This window comes from Branchiostoma belcheri, unplaced genomic scaffold (genome assembly GCF_001625305.1).
Source record: "Branchiostoma belcheri isolate BF01 breed outbred unplaced genomic scaffold, Haploidv18h27 scaffold51, whole genome shotgun sequence".
NCBI lineage: Eukaryota > Metazoa > Chordata > Leptocardii > Amphioxiformes > Branchiostomatidae > Branchiostoma > Branchiostoma belcheri.
The window spans coordinates 1,427,646-1,442,728 of NW_017804143.1; the positions used below are offsets into that span (position 1 = coordinate 1,427,646).

The window sequence follows — 15,083 nt, forward strand, 5'->3', positions numbered from 1 at the left end:
CACAAAAGCGCCTGACAGGTTTGTCCACAAATGGAGGTGGCGTTTCATCTTGGGACTCGTCCATGCTTGAAAATAGGGGTGCGTGTGGAAAAAAGCAACAGGTGGTTGTCGTCGTTGTACATGAAACGTTAAATTCGTGTACAAAAACGTTTATTGCCGTTTATTTGTAGAGTTTGGAAATTGTTTAGAAACAATGTATGCGTTGAAATCGTATGAAATATTGGAAAGAAAGAAGTTTGTATCACTTTTGTCCCCTACAGAATGGCACGACCTAAGGAAACGTATTGGTACGCATGATGTGCGGTGTTTGGTTTGGGTGTTTTGTTTCCGGGGTTTGCAGTCTGGTAACCTGGGCCAGCGTAGTCACCGGAGCCGCCTACACAAGTTGCTAGGGCGGAGGAACTCCCGCTATGGAGGGGACCTGACACCCACAGAACGTCCCCAACAATCTAGGAGGGCCACAGGTGAGGCACACAAGTCACAGTGAACACCTGTAGACACAAAAACTTTCTACCTGTGTCTTCACGAAAGTGGCGTTACGAGGTATGACTTGCGGTTGTTGAGGGTAGACGCGGTAGCGTGTTGGTCTTTCTACTTGTGGCATGTAATTTTAGCTTGAATTATTCAAGACAGTCTTGACTAGGGCTATTGTGCCGTGAGTCCCCACCTGCATTACACCTGTCTACGTGCTTTTCAGGAAGGCTAAGGTTAACGTGGAGGGATGAAAACGTCTAGATCTGCCGTCGCTTTTAGGTTTGTCTGGTAAACACGTTGTCCTGTTTCCATACACAGTTTATGAAAACATCATTACAGTGAAAAGATGACACTGCAAATACAAATTAGACACGGATGGTCCAAATAGACCGACACTTTACACTGTTGGCACAAGGATTAGCGTTAACAAAATAATTCTAGGTTAAGACAAACTCTTTTTTATTTTACTTTAAAAAAAAACACATCTTCAAACCTCTACTTTTTTCCAGTGTTTGGCACTAATCATACTGCAAGACAGGTACATCAGAGGCTCATATGTATCTATTTGTATACATGTATTTTGTACTATTGCTTCACCCTTTTCTTTAAAAATTATTCAGGAAAAAGTGTTTGACGCATTTTTAAGGCCTGGTTTTGAATACTCCATAAGAGCCAGATAAGATTTAGCGAATAAAAGGTCTAAGAGCTTTTGACATTAATAAATAATGTCCCTTAGAAAGGCCAACAAGTGTAGATAACATTGTGTCCCATATAGGGGAATATGGATTGTTTCCATTCCTGTCAAATTCTGTTGTTGCTTTTTTTTGAAAAGTATAACTAATTGATTGTGAAAAAAGGTGTGATATTGTTTCTACATTATTTTGTTAATCATAATTTTTCTCTTTCATACGTATTGTTACATCTTTTAGTAACCCAGAAGTATACATACGTTTTCTTTTTTCATAGTTCAGAAGAACGTGCAGATTGTATTTACTGTGTGGCCCAATTAGATGGTTTGACTAACCTAGTAACTGTCATATAATAGGTTACTGTTGAACCAGAACAAACATGTACTCATGCTATACTAGCAGAAAACATGCACATTTGCCTTAACCAAATGATGAAAATGAATCTTATACTTTATAATAGTCAAATGAATGCTGCAGTTTTAACATATACAGGTACCAGTTTTGTGTTGTACCAGTTAAAGAACCATTAAGGGACAACACCAGCATTAGCACTCTTGACCATCAAGCACTTCTTAACTTAAACAAACAAAACTGATCCCATAGTTCACACTGCTTGTTTTTTTCCAGTCCACCAGTTTTCTGAAGAACGTTTGCTTAGCTGGCCCACATTAAATAACCCTTAGTCCCGCTACTGAGTGAAAGAACTTGGCCTAATAGGTTTCTGCTTAAACATAAGCTTACAGTTCTGTGAACAAAAAAAAAAATAGTTTTGTTCACATGAAAGATTGTAAGATATTATTACTAGTATATCTGGTTGTGATGGTTAGGAGACAAAGACTTGCCTGAACGTTGTTCAGTCATTTAGTAGTTTCCCTATTCGTCAAAGACTTTTCCATCTTCCATTGTGATTTAAAAAAAAGGTCTGTAATTGTGTAAACAGCATGATACATGTAATTTTCTACGCTGTATAGTATATACACAAAGCGATGCAGATGGAATCAGCATCAAAGACACATGCTGATTTAGGCAATTGTTTGGTTTTAAATATATTTAAGTTCACAGGAAGACTAGCGGTATGATGTAGCAAACTAATTCAGTATTTCTGGATAAGCACAAATGCATTGCAATAGTATAAGCACAACAATTCACAGTCTTGACCAGAGTTCAATTTTTTTCAAAGTGAGGTGGGATTTTTGGGGTGTGGGTCTCTTTATGCAAGGGAATCAGTGTCTTTACATAAAACACTGTCCACAAAGAACTGAAACCTAACCAGGAGTGTGCCACATACAGGTATCAATGTTCCTATGTCCGAGATTCTGGGCTTAGATTGAGCACCTAATTACTTGTAATGGGCATTATCCATGACAAAGCAAGTAGCTGCCTGTCGACGCATAAGAAATGCACACCACAAAAGATCATCCTTGCAGCATAATTTGTTCATATGCGGTGACTTCTTGTCTGGCCTTCTGCGGCTATTTTGGTTAAGAAAGTAATGATGTAAGAGAAAAGGCCTTTGTTCTTGTTCGTGCAGTGGTATTTGTGTTTGTATAGACACTTGATAGGTTGGAGTCATGTGCAGAACTTTTGTGTGCGCTGTTTTCTTACCAGCCGGGTTGTGCCAGTTTTTTAGCTGACAGATCTGAATGGCGCAACTTAGGTCGCAAAACAGTCCTTTTGATAGTAGTTGATTGTTGTATTTAGAAGATACTTTTGCACTTCTAAGAAACTTTAAACCGAAGCATTAATGTGTTTATCATTATGCTAACTTTAAGTCCTGAGAGTTGACATTAATTCTTTTCTTATTAATTTCTAGTGAGTTATTTCTTTGTGCTGGGACAAGCTTAAAATCTATAACTATTTTAGATATGTCTTCAACTTGTGGTATCACAGGAAATCTTTTACTCGAACTTATCATTTTGGTTTGCTTGCCTTCCAGATCAATCATGATCATCTAAAGATGAAAAGACTGCTATAAAAGTTAAAAGCTGAAAGACTCATAAACCACCTGTTAGAGCCATGACCGAGGTGGATGAACAGGGATGGTTCTAACTTACCGTCACAGATGAACTTTTTTTCAAACTTATCATTTTGGTTTGCTTATTCTTCACAGCTTAAAACATGTTAATCATCCGAAGATGAAAAAAAAAACTTGAAAACTGATTGAGGACTTCCAAACTACCTGTTGGAATCATGAGCAAGGTGGATGAACAGGGATGGTTCTAACTTACCGTCACAGATGAACTTTTTTCAAACTTATCATTTTGGTTTGCTTATTCTTCACAGATTAAAACATGTTGATCGTCCAAAGATGAAAGAAGCTTAAAAACTGATTGAGGACTTCCAAACCACCCATCAGCCATGAATGAGGTGGATGAACAGGGGTGGGGGCATGTCCACCACGCTGCCTTTAACGGCTACGTAAAGTCGGTGGAACGTTTTGTCACCGCGATGGAGGACCAGTTGGAGTTTACGACGCAGGATAACCTGCACTCCACGCCGCTGCTCTGTGCCACCATGTCTGGAAACATCGAGATGATACAGAAACTCTTGGACCTCGGTAAGTTCGCTGATGTCTTTTTTTTGTTTTGTTTTTAGAGCTGTCTTGAAACGTGAAAAATGTCTTCACTACCCTATTCCATTGTTGTCTTATCTGTGCCCAGACAGAAAGACACTGGGGTTCTCTTTGGAACTTGCAAAAGAAGATAAGTTTGCTGATGTCTTTTTTCGAGAGCAGTCTCCAAAAATGTGAAGAAATCTCTCTCTCTCTCTCTCAGACTGCTTGTTTTCAGTTTTGTTCTAACTTTTCATGACAGGAATCACAACAAAATGTTTTTTTTTTCATCTCTGTTCTTTATTGAGTATCGAATACATGTGTACATAGATAATAAACTGTTACATCAGATTCATTTAACTATCCTGACAAATTGTCTAATACCTTTACATTAATGGCAAAAGATACAACTTGAAAGGTAATCATAGGATAGAATTACAGACATTTTGTCATTACTTAGTAATATTTGCAATGCGAGAGGTACATGTACATGGATTGCAGAAAATAGTTTCACAACAAAATGTTAATGAATAATACACTAGGTGATAAAAGTTACTCTCTACCACTAATTATTCTCATAGACAATGAAATTACATGACTGTACAATGTATCCCATAACAGGTTGGTGCAGTATGTTAAAATTAAGCTGTTTTTTCTCCTAGGTGCACAGATAGACTACAAGGATAACAGGAACCATGGTGTGGTGGAAATCGCTGCTACCAAGAACTTTGTGGAAACGCTGGAATTTTTCATCAAGCTGGACAACCCAAAACTGCCGGTCTGGAAAAACCTCATCAAGTTTCTGTCATCATCAGAGGATGAAGAAGCAGAGGCGGCTGGGAAGGTAAAACAACTGTGAATACTTCACTCACACTCACTATCCTGGTTTTGATTATTCTGCTGCCGGTTTCCCTGTTCCAGGGGTGGGCAGCGGACAGCTGTTCTGGACACCTCGCCTCCAGCTGGCTCTGTCCTGTGGGTCTGTGCTGGACAGACCACACTCCTTAATATCCCTCTGGGAAAAAAAAAAATTAAATGGCTCTAAGTGGCCAATGTGCTGATGTTGACACCGGCGCACCAAATCCGTAGTGTCTTTTTGGCACACAGTTAGACAGATCAGCCGAAGAGGCCCGGTGGGCGTCACTCCACCGTACAGGTGGGGAAGTCATGTAAAGTGCCTTTCCCAAGGGCACAACGTTGGGCCACAGTGAGTATCGAACCCGGGACCTATTGGTTCTGAGTCCAACGCTCTAACCGTTGCGCCACTGATGCCACAGCTCACGTAAAGACTTTTGAAATCCCTTTAATGTATATCAAATTTTAAAAAATGGTTGAGCTCAAATCAAAACCTTCTTCTTGCACACCCTTATCTTAGAAGGCATCTTATCCCAAGGCATCTACTAGGCCTGAGGTTGTTGTATGTGTTTATCAGACACTGTTTTACTCCCAAAGGAGCAGCAGATTATATGACACACAAAGGTGTGAGAATAACCCAACTACATCTATACTGTAGTGATTGTAATCTATATTGAGTCAGCTCAATGCTTTTTCCTTTGTCGTAAAGCGAGTGTCTATAGATTACTCAAACCCAGTCCTGTCTGCACAGGTGAATAGATGGTTATCAGCAGTAATTATAGGTTACACCTGTCAATTCAGGTAGATTTATATCTCAAAGGTTGACAGGTTGACTCAATTATGTTGACTCAAAGACAAAGCAAGCATTAAAATGCCTGATCCTGGTATAAGCAGCATCTCAAAGGAGCCTACGGATAGTATCTTACAGATGGAATTTTGACTTTATAAAGTGCAAAGGAGCCCAGTAACAAGAGATTGCACCCAGGCTAGTCAAAAGCCAGCTTTAACTTGGTAGAAATGTTGACATATTACGGTGTTGGCATGGGCTTTAGAATATGTGTTATTGGCAGGTGTTGCACTTTGAACCTCTTACCAGTTGTCAGGCCCAACGTTAATATGCGATGGAAGTAGGGCACTGAAACTTTAATTGTGGCTCGCTGCAGGCATGTTTATTGGTAGGTTACCATAACACATGCTACCGTGCAAATAAACATTGGGCTGTAAAATTTTAAGTGCTTTTTTATTTGTCGATAAGAGAGATATACACGGCCGAGGAATATTGCAACTATTGCTATAATATTAATGTAAAAATTCCACAATTTGTCATGTCTACAGCAAAGAAGATAATGGAAGAAAATTTTCATAAGATTAGTCCACTAAATTCAACTTTTATAATTCCACTAAAAAGAGCACCAGCTACATTAAAAAAATTGTGATATTGAGGTATGTCAAGAATGTCTTGCATACCTGGATGTAGCATTTATTAATATAATATAAGTAATCTCTTTGAATTCACATTTTATTTAATGTGGCAGTGTCATGATACCCACACAGAATTACAAGAGCTAACGTCATGTTTAATATCATCATCGTGTGTTTAATGTCAACAGACATGATTTCAATCCTGCCACTGTTTTGAAACTCTCCAGGTCTTGAGAATCCTGACGACTGCAACGCAAGACGGACCCAGCCCCAACCTCGAACCGTTCGTGGACTCTGACGGCGTGCTCGCAATCGTCAAGGTGATTACAGGCTTCGTCGGAGAGGAGGCCAAGATTCAGGCTTTCAACGTCCTGGTGAACATCATCGAGAACGATCGGGTAAAGCAGCAGGTATTGAAGGGAGGGGGCATCCCGCCTTCTGTTAAACTCTTAAAGACTGAAAACAAAGGGTTGCTCTTTCCCCTGCTTATTGTGCTCAAGGAGCTGTGTAAGGAAAAGCAGTACGCGGACCCAGTTGTTGCAAACGGTGCCATCCCGGCGATCGTCAAAGTGTGCCAAACGGTCAACGACAATGACGTTTTCGTCCAGGCGATCGACGCGTTGGGAAACATTGCGGAGTCGGATCCCGACCATCGAACGACCGTAGGCGGCACTCCAGGACTCTTCTCCACCCTCGTAAACCTGTTTGAAGACTGTACGTCAAAAGCCTTGGTCCTCTCGCTGACCATGGCAATTGGTAAGATGGTCAGAGGGGACAAGAACAACCAGGAGAGGTACGTCAACGAGTACGGGGCTTCTCCGCTCATCATGCTGGTGAGGGTTAGAAACAAGGACATACAACTCAGTGCCATCGAAGCCTTGTACTGCTTAGCTGACGGTAATGACTTTGCCCAGAAGGCTATCCTAGAGGAGGGAGCGGTCATGCCACTGATACAGCTTCTAAAAAGGACACGGGCGCCGGATGTTCAAGAGATGTCCGCCATGGCTTTGTGGGCTCTCGCGGGGGATGATCTGAATGAGAGACGATCGATGGCGGGGATGATGGGCGTTCCGCTTCTGATCGAGTTCGTCACGTCGTTGTCGGAAACGCTCCACTACATCGGCGCGGAGGGCCTGGCAGTGCTCGCGCAGGGCCCGCACAGCAAAGCGACGCTGATCGGTCACGCGAACGGCGTCCAGCCACTGGTCAGGCTGCTGAAGTCGGACAAGGAGTACATCGTTGCGTGCGCGATGAACGCTATCCGCCATCTTTGCGTGGGGACGGGCTACGTGCCTCACCCGAAGAACCAGGCGACGGTCCAGCAGGCGAGAGGCATCAAGTCCCTCATCGCGCTGATGGTCAACTCCAGGAACGAACTCATCCAGGTGCAGGCAGCCTTGACTCTGGCATGTGCTGCTTTAGGTGGGTGGTCATGGAAGTTAATTTTGTTATCTACATTACGTTGGCAAAGCTTAGACATCCAGCTAATATTAGATATGCCAAAAAACAGTTACTAGTACTCAAGCAACTGGATATGATTTTGGAAGCATGTTATATGCATTTTTTTTAAACTTTGGGCACTTTTCTGTGAAATTTTTGTATATCATAGATCTGTTTATCATTAAAGATTGTAGGTCACAGACAGTCCAAACTTTGCACATACAATGTATATAATATACATGTATATCAACATTTTGCAGCGAACAAAGAAAACGAAGAGCACATCGCAGAGAACCTGGACTTCAGCTTCATCCACATCCTGCGGCTGCTGTACTCGGAGAACGAGCAGGTAAAACTGCTGGCGGGAGAAGCTCTGGCGGCGTTCGCCTTCAACAACGTGGCTCAGCAGCGGGAGATCGCGGAGTCTGGCGGGGTGCGCATGCACAACTTCCTCACCTTCCTGGAGTCGAAGGACGAGTACTGCCGGTGCTCGGGGGCATTCCAGGTGAGCTGTGATTTAACGTCTGCAAACATAATCCCGCCAGGTCACATATATCTTCCAGCCTGAAGAAAAAAATGGTACACTTGACATTGCTCAAACACACTCTTTTCAAAGTGGTAGATGTAATAAATCAATCTGGGAGGTATGAACACTTCAGATATCCAGGTGTTCAAAACATTCTTCGGGAGGCCTTGAAGACCATTTTTGTAATTCACTTTTTATTTGGCATGTCTTAGGAATTAAAATTCAAATTATCACAATTAAAACAGCTGTGTGTACAAACATTTATACAGAGCATCATATTTCGATGTCAAATTCTCAAAAGTTGTTGAGGTGCAGTAACTGTTGAAGCTCGTAAATGAAGAAACTACATGACTTTTTTTTTGATTGTACAAAATTAGTGATGAAGTTGAACTTGGCTCCATCCCTCACAGATCGTGGTCCTGGCGAGAATCGTACCAGATGAAGACCAGGCGTCCTCCTCTGCCATCGGTATCAAGCTGCTGGTGGACCTGCTGGAGTTCTCCCAGAAGGAACAGATCCAGGCTCTCACATGCGATTGTCTCGCAAGACTGGCTCATACCAGAGCAGGTAATGCATAGTATTATGTGTTATTACAGTCAAACCTGTACAAGTGATTACCTCTACATAAGGACCGCACCTGGATATTGATGTACAGTCAAACATGTATAACCCACAAGTGTTAAGACCACCTGGCCATTGAATTATACAGTCAAACCTGTAAGAGTGACCGCCTCTATATAAGGACCACCTGTCCATTGATACTGTATACAGGCAAACCTGTACAAGTGACTACCTCTATATAAGGACCACATGGCCATTGATATACAGTCTAACCTGTACCAGTAACCACCTCTGCATAATGACCACCTCACCTGGCTATTGATGTACAGTCAAACCTGTATAACCCATAAGTGACCACCTCTACAATGTACCACCTGGCCATGATATACAGTCAAACCTGTACCATTAACCACCTCTACATACATGTAAGAATCACCTGTCCATTGATATACATTTTACAGTCAATCCTGTACTTGTCAAGTGACCACCTCGATTCACCCAGTAAGTTTCTGGTCCATGTTGATTGTTGTATGTTGATGTATGTAGGAGTTCCGGCGGCCATAGTGTCCATCAACGGTGTGGAGCTGCTGTGTCGTCTGATGATGTCACAGACCGAGCAGGTTCGGTACTGTGCTGCCGTCGCGCTGGGATATCTCACCTTTGACCACACGGCAGAAAGGCAGCTGCTAAGAAGGTGTGTAAAAGGGCTCTATATCTCTTTGTTTCAACATAGGAGTGTCAAAACATAGGGGTGTCTGGACATTGGGGTGTAACTGTGTAACACTGTACCCTACACAGTCCTTTATGGACTCGGCAGCAGAGAATGATGCAAGTGGAAGGGATATAGCAAGCGCTTTAAATGTCTCCAGGCGTGGGGGCGATTGTGTTTATCTAGAAAAATGGCGGATTTTACCCATCATGCTTTTCGCGCCGGTAATGGCGAATAGGCTTATTAAGATCTCACTTTGCTAGTAGCAGAGTGAGATCTTAATATGTCCTTCCACTTGCATCTGTGTTTTCTGAAATTTCTGCGTTTGTAGAATTCTTATCACGATGTGATATTTGAAAATGGAAACATGAGATATTTGTTTTAATACATTTGCCAAAGTCCTGGAGGGTCGTTTTAGTTTACAACAACTTTTGTTTTATGACATGTCTGAATCAACTGTACAGACAAACCTCACATTTTTTATGGGACTTTTTATCAAATAAAGATTTTCTCTGCCACTTTTCCATACTGTATGTCGTCTCCTTTCATTCCCAGATGTCGAGAGCAGCCTTACCTGGTGAAGGTTCTTCTGTACCACACCAGATATGGGAAGATATCACCTTCCTTCCTGGAGGGGTGGAACCACTGCAAGCGCATCGGACTTCCCCCGATACCGTAAGCAAAGGACGACATTTCTGAAACTGTCAATTTTCCTACATCAAAACTCTAAGATATTCTCTTACACAATCCAAGTGCACCATTGTTGAACGTTTGCAGTATTTGGAGTACCATGATGGAAATTTGCATATTTTTAAACATCTGGAACACTTTCCCCTTTCCCAGAGAAAAGCCAAAGTTCATCACAGCCAAAGACAGTATAACTTACCTGTCAAGTATCAAGGAGCAGCCGCCACATGGTGAGTTTCATCTGAACATCTCTCACTCACTCACTCACTCACTGTTTTTCCCCATCAGTGGGGGGAACTTAGAAGAACTTTCACACTGATGCTGAGGCTTAATGGCATCCTGCCATTTGCCTCTATCCTTCTTTCTCAAACTCGAACAAGCCTCAGGTGATACAATGTACATGTATATTCCCTGTGTGTCGAATGTGTGTACATGTCAGAATGGACCACAGGAAGAATAGCTACAGTTTGTACGCTAATTGTGGATCCTAATAAAGTCACGTCAAGTCAAGCCTCTTGGCTTCATTTCCACCCTTGGCATCTTTTCTTTTGTATTCATCATGTGTTATGCATTTTGTTTTCAAACATGCAAATAAATACTAGTAAACTAAACTGACCAAAGTACGAACCCTTGTGATCTACAGCCCGTCCCCTGACCATCCTGAGCATGGGCGCCGACACTGCGACGGGAGAGACGGCCACGACCAGCCGCCACCACAGCTCCCCGCTGGGCCTGTTCCGTGACGACCGCACGGCCACCAACGTCACCGGTCGGTCCTCCCGCGTCTCACGGGCCACCGCGACCTTTCCACAGAACACGCCGCGCTCCGAGGCCGACATCACGCCCGCCGAGACGCCGAAGAACGAGGACGCGCCCATGGCAGTGCAGGATGGGTAATCTCCAAGCAGATGTTGGGGGAGAAAATCATGCTAAATTTTTTTTTTTCTGGCTGCCCGGTCTTCTCTGACCCTCGGCCACAACTAGCCTGGGTGCCAAACTCCATAGTTTCCGCTTGCTCCCTAATGTCGCTGGGCACTATGACATTAGGGAACGAGCGGAAACTGCGGAGGATGGCACCCAGGTTAGGCCACAACACCAACAGTCACAAAAATCCAGCCTGTCAGAAACATCATCATGGTTTTCTAAAGTAACATCTGCTTGGAGATTGCATCACGGGTCTGTGAGAGCAAGACTTAGTGAGCAGGAGTCTAATAGCTGTTGACATGGCATAAACGTTGCCAGCAACATGACTGTGCCAAAATTGACTGCTTTCTTACCTTTGCTGCCAGGGGCACATTTGTGCTGACGCCCCTGCATTCCGATATAGGGTTGTCGGAACATAGGTTTGAGTTGGTGAACTGCTAGAGCGCGATTTTGGTCAAGTTTATACTCCGTCCTCATGCCACTGGAGATGCTAGTATTCTCTCAGTACATGTACATTACAGGGTGCATCTCTGAGACATTGTCTACCTCACTGTGATGCCAAAGAAGATTGGGCTCCGAGGTAGACTGATGTAGGAGCTTCAAACCTGCACTTACAGGGTTTAAAAATATGTCTACTTCTCATAATCATCAATGTATGACTCTCTGGTAGTCAAACTGCCAAATATAGTGAAACATCAAGGGATCCCTTAGGATTTGTACCAAACCGTACAGTCCTTTAACCATTAAGTTGACTATTTGTGGTGATCAGTATATTTTTGCTGATTTGGTTGATAGTAACTACAACATTTGGAAGTGCGTGAACTGCTGTGTTGTCAGTATCATTGAATAACTCAGCTTTACTAGGTACAATATTTTAGTCTTCCAGAAAACAAAAGATCATGACAAGGTAATAATAAATTGACCATAGATAGTACAGGGTTAGTCAGATCATCTGAACAGAGATACAAGACCTGTACACTCTAAGTTACATGACAGATTAATGTAATGTACCTGTTTTTATTCTTCAGGTGATCTCACAGACAACTTTTATGTTTAGAACTTTCCTTCTAGTAGTAAGTCTAGTTGATGGCCAACTGTAAAAAAGCAACACTTTGTAAATAAGATGTTCAGAATTTGAAAATACATTTTTGGAATATCAATTATTGCCATCCTTTGCTAATTTTCGATGTTGATTTTGTATTATAATTGTATCAATGTGGAAACTTTGGACATGCAATGACACACATACACACAATCACATACACATACAAATCACACACATACAATCACACACACACACAAATCACACACATACAATCACACACACAATCACAGTTCCCAGTCTAAAAAGCTGAACCATGAGCAATTCAGCACCAAGAGACCACATCTAGTGTGATATTAAACGTTAAAAAAGGACAACAATAACAAGACAGAAGAGCCTAATATCTGCTTGGAGTTGGAGTAGTCAGAGAAGGGGACAGACTGAAAATGTATGTCTTCAACCCAACATCTGCTTGGAGATAAGGGGCTATCAGGAGGACATCAGGATCTGCTAGGAGATTAACATGACAGCCTTGTTGATAATCCCTCTCAGTAGGTGGAAAAGCCACTCCAGCTGGTTTTGTTTGTGCTCCTGCTGTGATAATTGTCCTATTACGGAAGTTGAACAAACAGTATGTCATTATCACTCCCACCAGGGGCAGACAATTAAACCTGTAGTCCACAGACCTATAGCCTCTACCAGGCTAGTCTCCACCAGACTCCTTTGCAGGCTGAATAAAAAGTAGAAAACAGCCGGAAAAGAATGAAGCTGGCCAGGGGAGTGTCAAGGATGAGGAAAGACTGAATCAGTGAATGCAGCTGCAGTCAGGACTTCACAACTGTAAATACAGAACCTCCAAAGACCAGAATTATACCATCCATATCCACCATTTTTAATGAAGAGATGGACAAACCATTAAAACATGACTTTTTATTATATATGACAAAATGGCATATCCTTCACAATGATGCATCATTATGTACATAAAACCATGGCGGCTTCTTCCATGTAATCTGTAAGCAGGGTTAGACAAAATTACAGACCAACCAACCATCCATCCCTCTTTATTGTACATAAACAAACAATAATCACCTTTTCTGAATCCATTACTTCTTTCAGAAACTCACCAATCCATAATTCAATTATGTTACCGGTATATAAACCCACCAAAGAGTGTCCGTCATCTTTTTTTGTAGAGCTGTTGCCATACCTTTGTACATGACTGTACACAATAGCTACCAGCTAACCCATTATTACAGACATACATGTCACAAACAGACACAAAAAAATCTTCTGGGGGTTGAAACTAAGTACACTTCTTATACCCCAGACTTTCCCCAGGTGGTCTGAGGACTAACAGAAGGTGGTGTAAGACATCCTCTGGCATTGCACAAGTCAAGTTCAACAAAGCCACTGCAATTGAGATGTGTTAAGTTTAAGCTAAAAGCTATTCCAGCCACTCACTGCCATTATACTGCCACTATACTGTAAATGACTTTACTGTATACAGAATCTGTGTAGTTGGTTATCCTACAAAGTAGAATTGTAAGCCTATCTTCTATCTCTTCTGCTTTCATTGCAGTAAAGTTATCAATCCCATGGATGTGTAGTACATGACTTTTCGAATCAAACGTACATGACAAAAGCTCACCAAAGTCACTAAGTTGCATCATACGTCTGACACACGATTTTCTGCACTAAAACCAAATGGTTGCTATAAGAATGTTTCATACCTAGTAGCTGCAGTAGAAGTGCTTGGGGTTGTTGATTTGCTGTTGTTGGCCAGCTAGAAAACAACATTTTACTTCTACTTGTACGAAATACATAAAATATACCTACTAGTAGTAACACTTACTTCACTTTCGGTACAGCATATACTTGTCTACTGACTGTGCTGAACTCATACAAACCAACGCTCCAATTTTAAGACTATACATATCACTGATACTTAGCAATTACGACAACAAAAATGACGTAGAAAAAGCTTTAACCTACTTAATCATTTTCCCTGTCTCTGTCGACAGTCAAATGCACACAGAAGGCAAAATATTCACAAGGTATACATGTCAACACCAACCCCAGAACCTTTGTTGACGTCAGTTAGCTTCCTCTTCAGACCCTCCCTTAGAAAAAATAGTATCATTTTCTTTCACCATAGTTCTTTCTTATAAGAAACTTTTTAAACACTCTACTGACAATGTTGACAGTAACACTAGCTAAGCAGATGCAGAATATCTGATGCTGACACTGCAAGAGGACTTTCTCCAGCTTTAGATTTTTGCCCATCCCTCTCATTTTGGGCATCCTGGGCAAACCCTCTGAAACACTATTTAATGCATTTTCAGAAAGGAAAAGGGAAAATTTGATTCAGTTGGAATGTTGGAAGCCCATTTTGTTAATTTTTGTCAAGTTTACGAAAATATGTCTTCATGAAGTTCAGATTTTAGAAGGTTGGACGGGGTGATTTTTTTTTCTGTCCCCATAAGCAAATTTCTGTTTCAGGATGAAGGGAAGGGTCCTGGAGATAGCCCTGCGCTACAGTGAGATATGCGAAAGACCTAACCTATGTTTAGCTGCATCTTCCATGTCCATGTAGCATTTACATTTCTGTACTTCAATCATTGTTGATGCTTGAGCATTTGCCATTTACACGGGCCAAAGTTCCAAGACTGCGGCTAGTAAGAGAGGGGATATCTTTGACAGAAGAAACTGTCTTCAGTTAAATCTTCGAGCATTACAGTCTATTTTCTATTCTATACTGTCTTACTCTATCTATACTGTCTCAGTCTCCCTAACTTCTGAATCTTTGCTGATACAAACTTGTCTGCATTTGCATTGTTCAGCCAAAGAGAAAGCAGAGCATTCATAGTCCTTTTAGCCTCGCTCGTAACTTACCAACACAGGATAATACAGTCAAGTGACCACCTCTACATCAAGACCACCTCGCCTATGGGACAACTTTTTTGGTGGTCCCTAGGCCCTATAGACATTTTTCCCCACAAGAATTAAGAATCCTGTCTATAGTGACCACCTGTCCACATAGAACAGATATCAGTCCCAAGTGGTTATCTGGGGCAGTTTTGACCGTCTTCATTTAAGTTTAGTGTGATAAGGCTGAAGATAAGGCCATTGGTGCAAGACTCTCCAAAACACATTACAAACATTTGACCGTGTTTTAATCTTCTGAGTAGCAATATCATCTG

General features: G+C 41.9%; 1 protein-coding gene across 1 annotated transcript; it reads left to right on the forward strand.

Moving 5' to 3' along the window:
• The first annotated feature begins 252 nt into the window (after positions 1-252).
• Positions 253-10,896, forward strand: LOC109480573 (ankyrin and armadillo repeat-containing protein-like). The gene is made up of 10 exons (XM_019782805.1): positions 253-464; positions 3,447-3,720; positions 4,377-4,558; positions 6,219-7,413; positions 7,692-7,936; positions 8,368-8,524; positions 9,065-9,212; positions 9,783-9,902; positions 10,071-10,144; positions 10,558-10,896. Exons 2-10 carry the CDS (start codon positions 3,522-3,524, stop codon positions 10,809-10,811), a joined length of 2,574 nt encoding a protein of 857 aa, XP_019638364.1. The 5' UTR covers positions 253-464; positions 3,447-3,521; the 3' UTR covers positions 10,812-10,896.
• Positions 10,897-15,083: the final 4,187 nt, after the last annotated feature.

Coding starts and splice junctions, on each gene's coding strand:
- LOC109480573 (XM_019782805.1), top strand. CDS start 3,522: ATGAATGAGGTGGATGAACAGGGGTGGGGGCATGTCCACCACGCTGCC. Junction 4,559..6,218: donor AAGCAGAGGCGGCTGGGAAG/GTAAAACAACTG, acceptor GAAACTCTCCAG/GTCTTGAGAATCCTGACGAC. Junction 8,525..9,064: donor ACTGGCTCATACCAGAGCAG/GTAATGCATAGT, acceptor TGATGTATGTAG/GAGTTCCGGCGGCCATAGTG.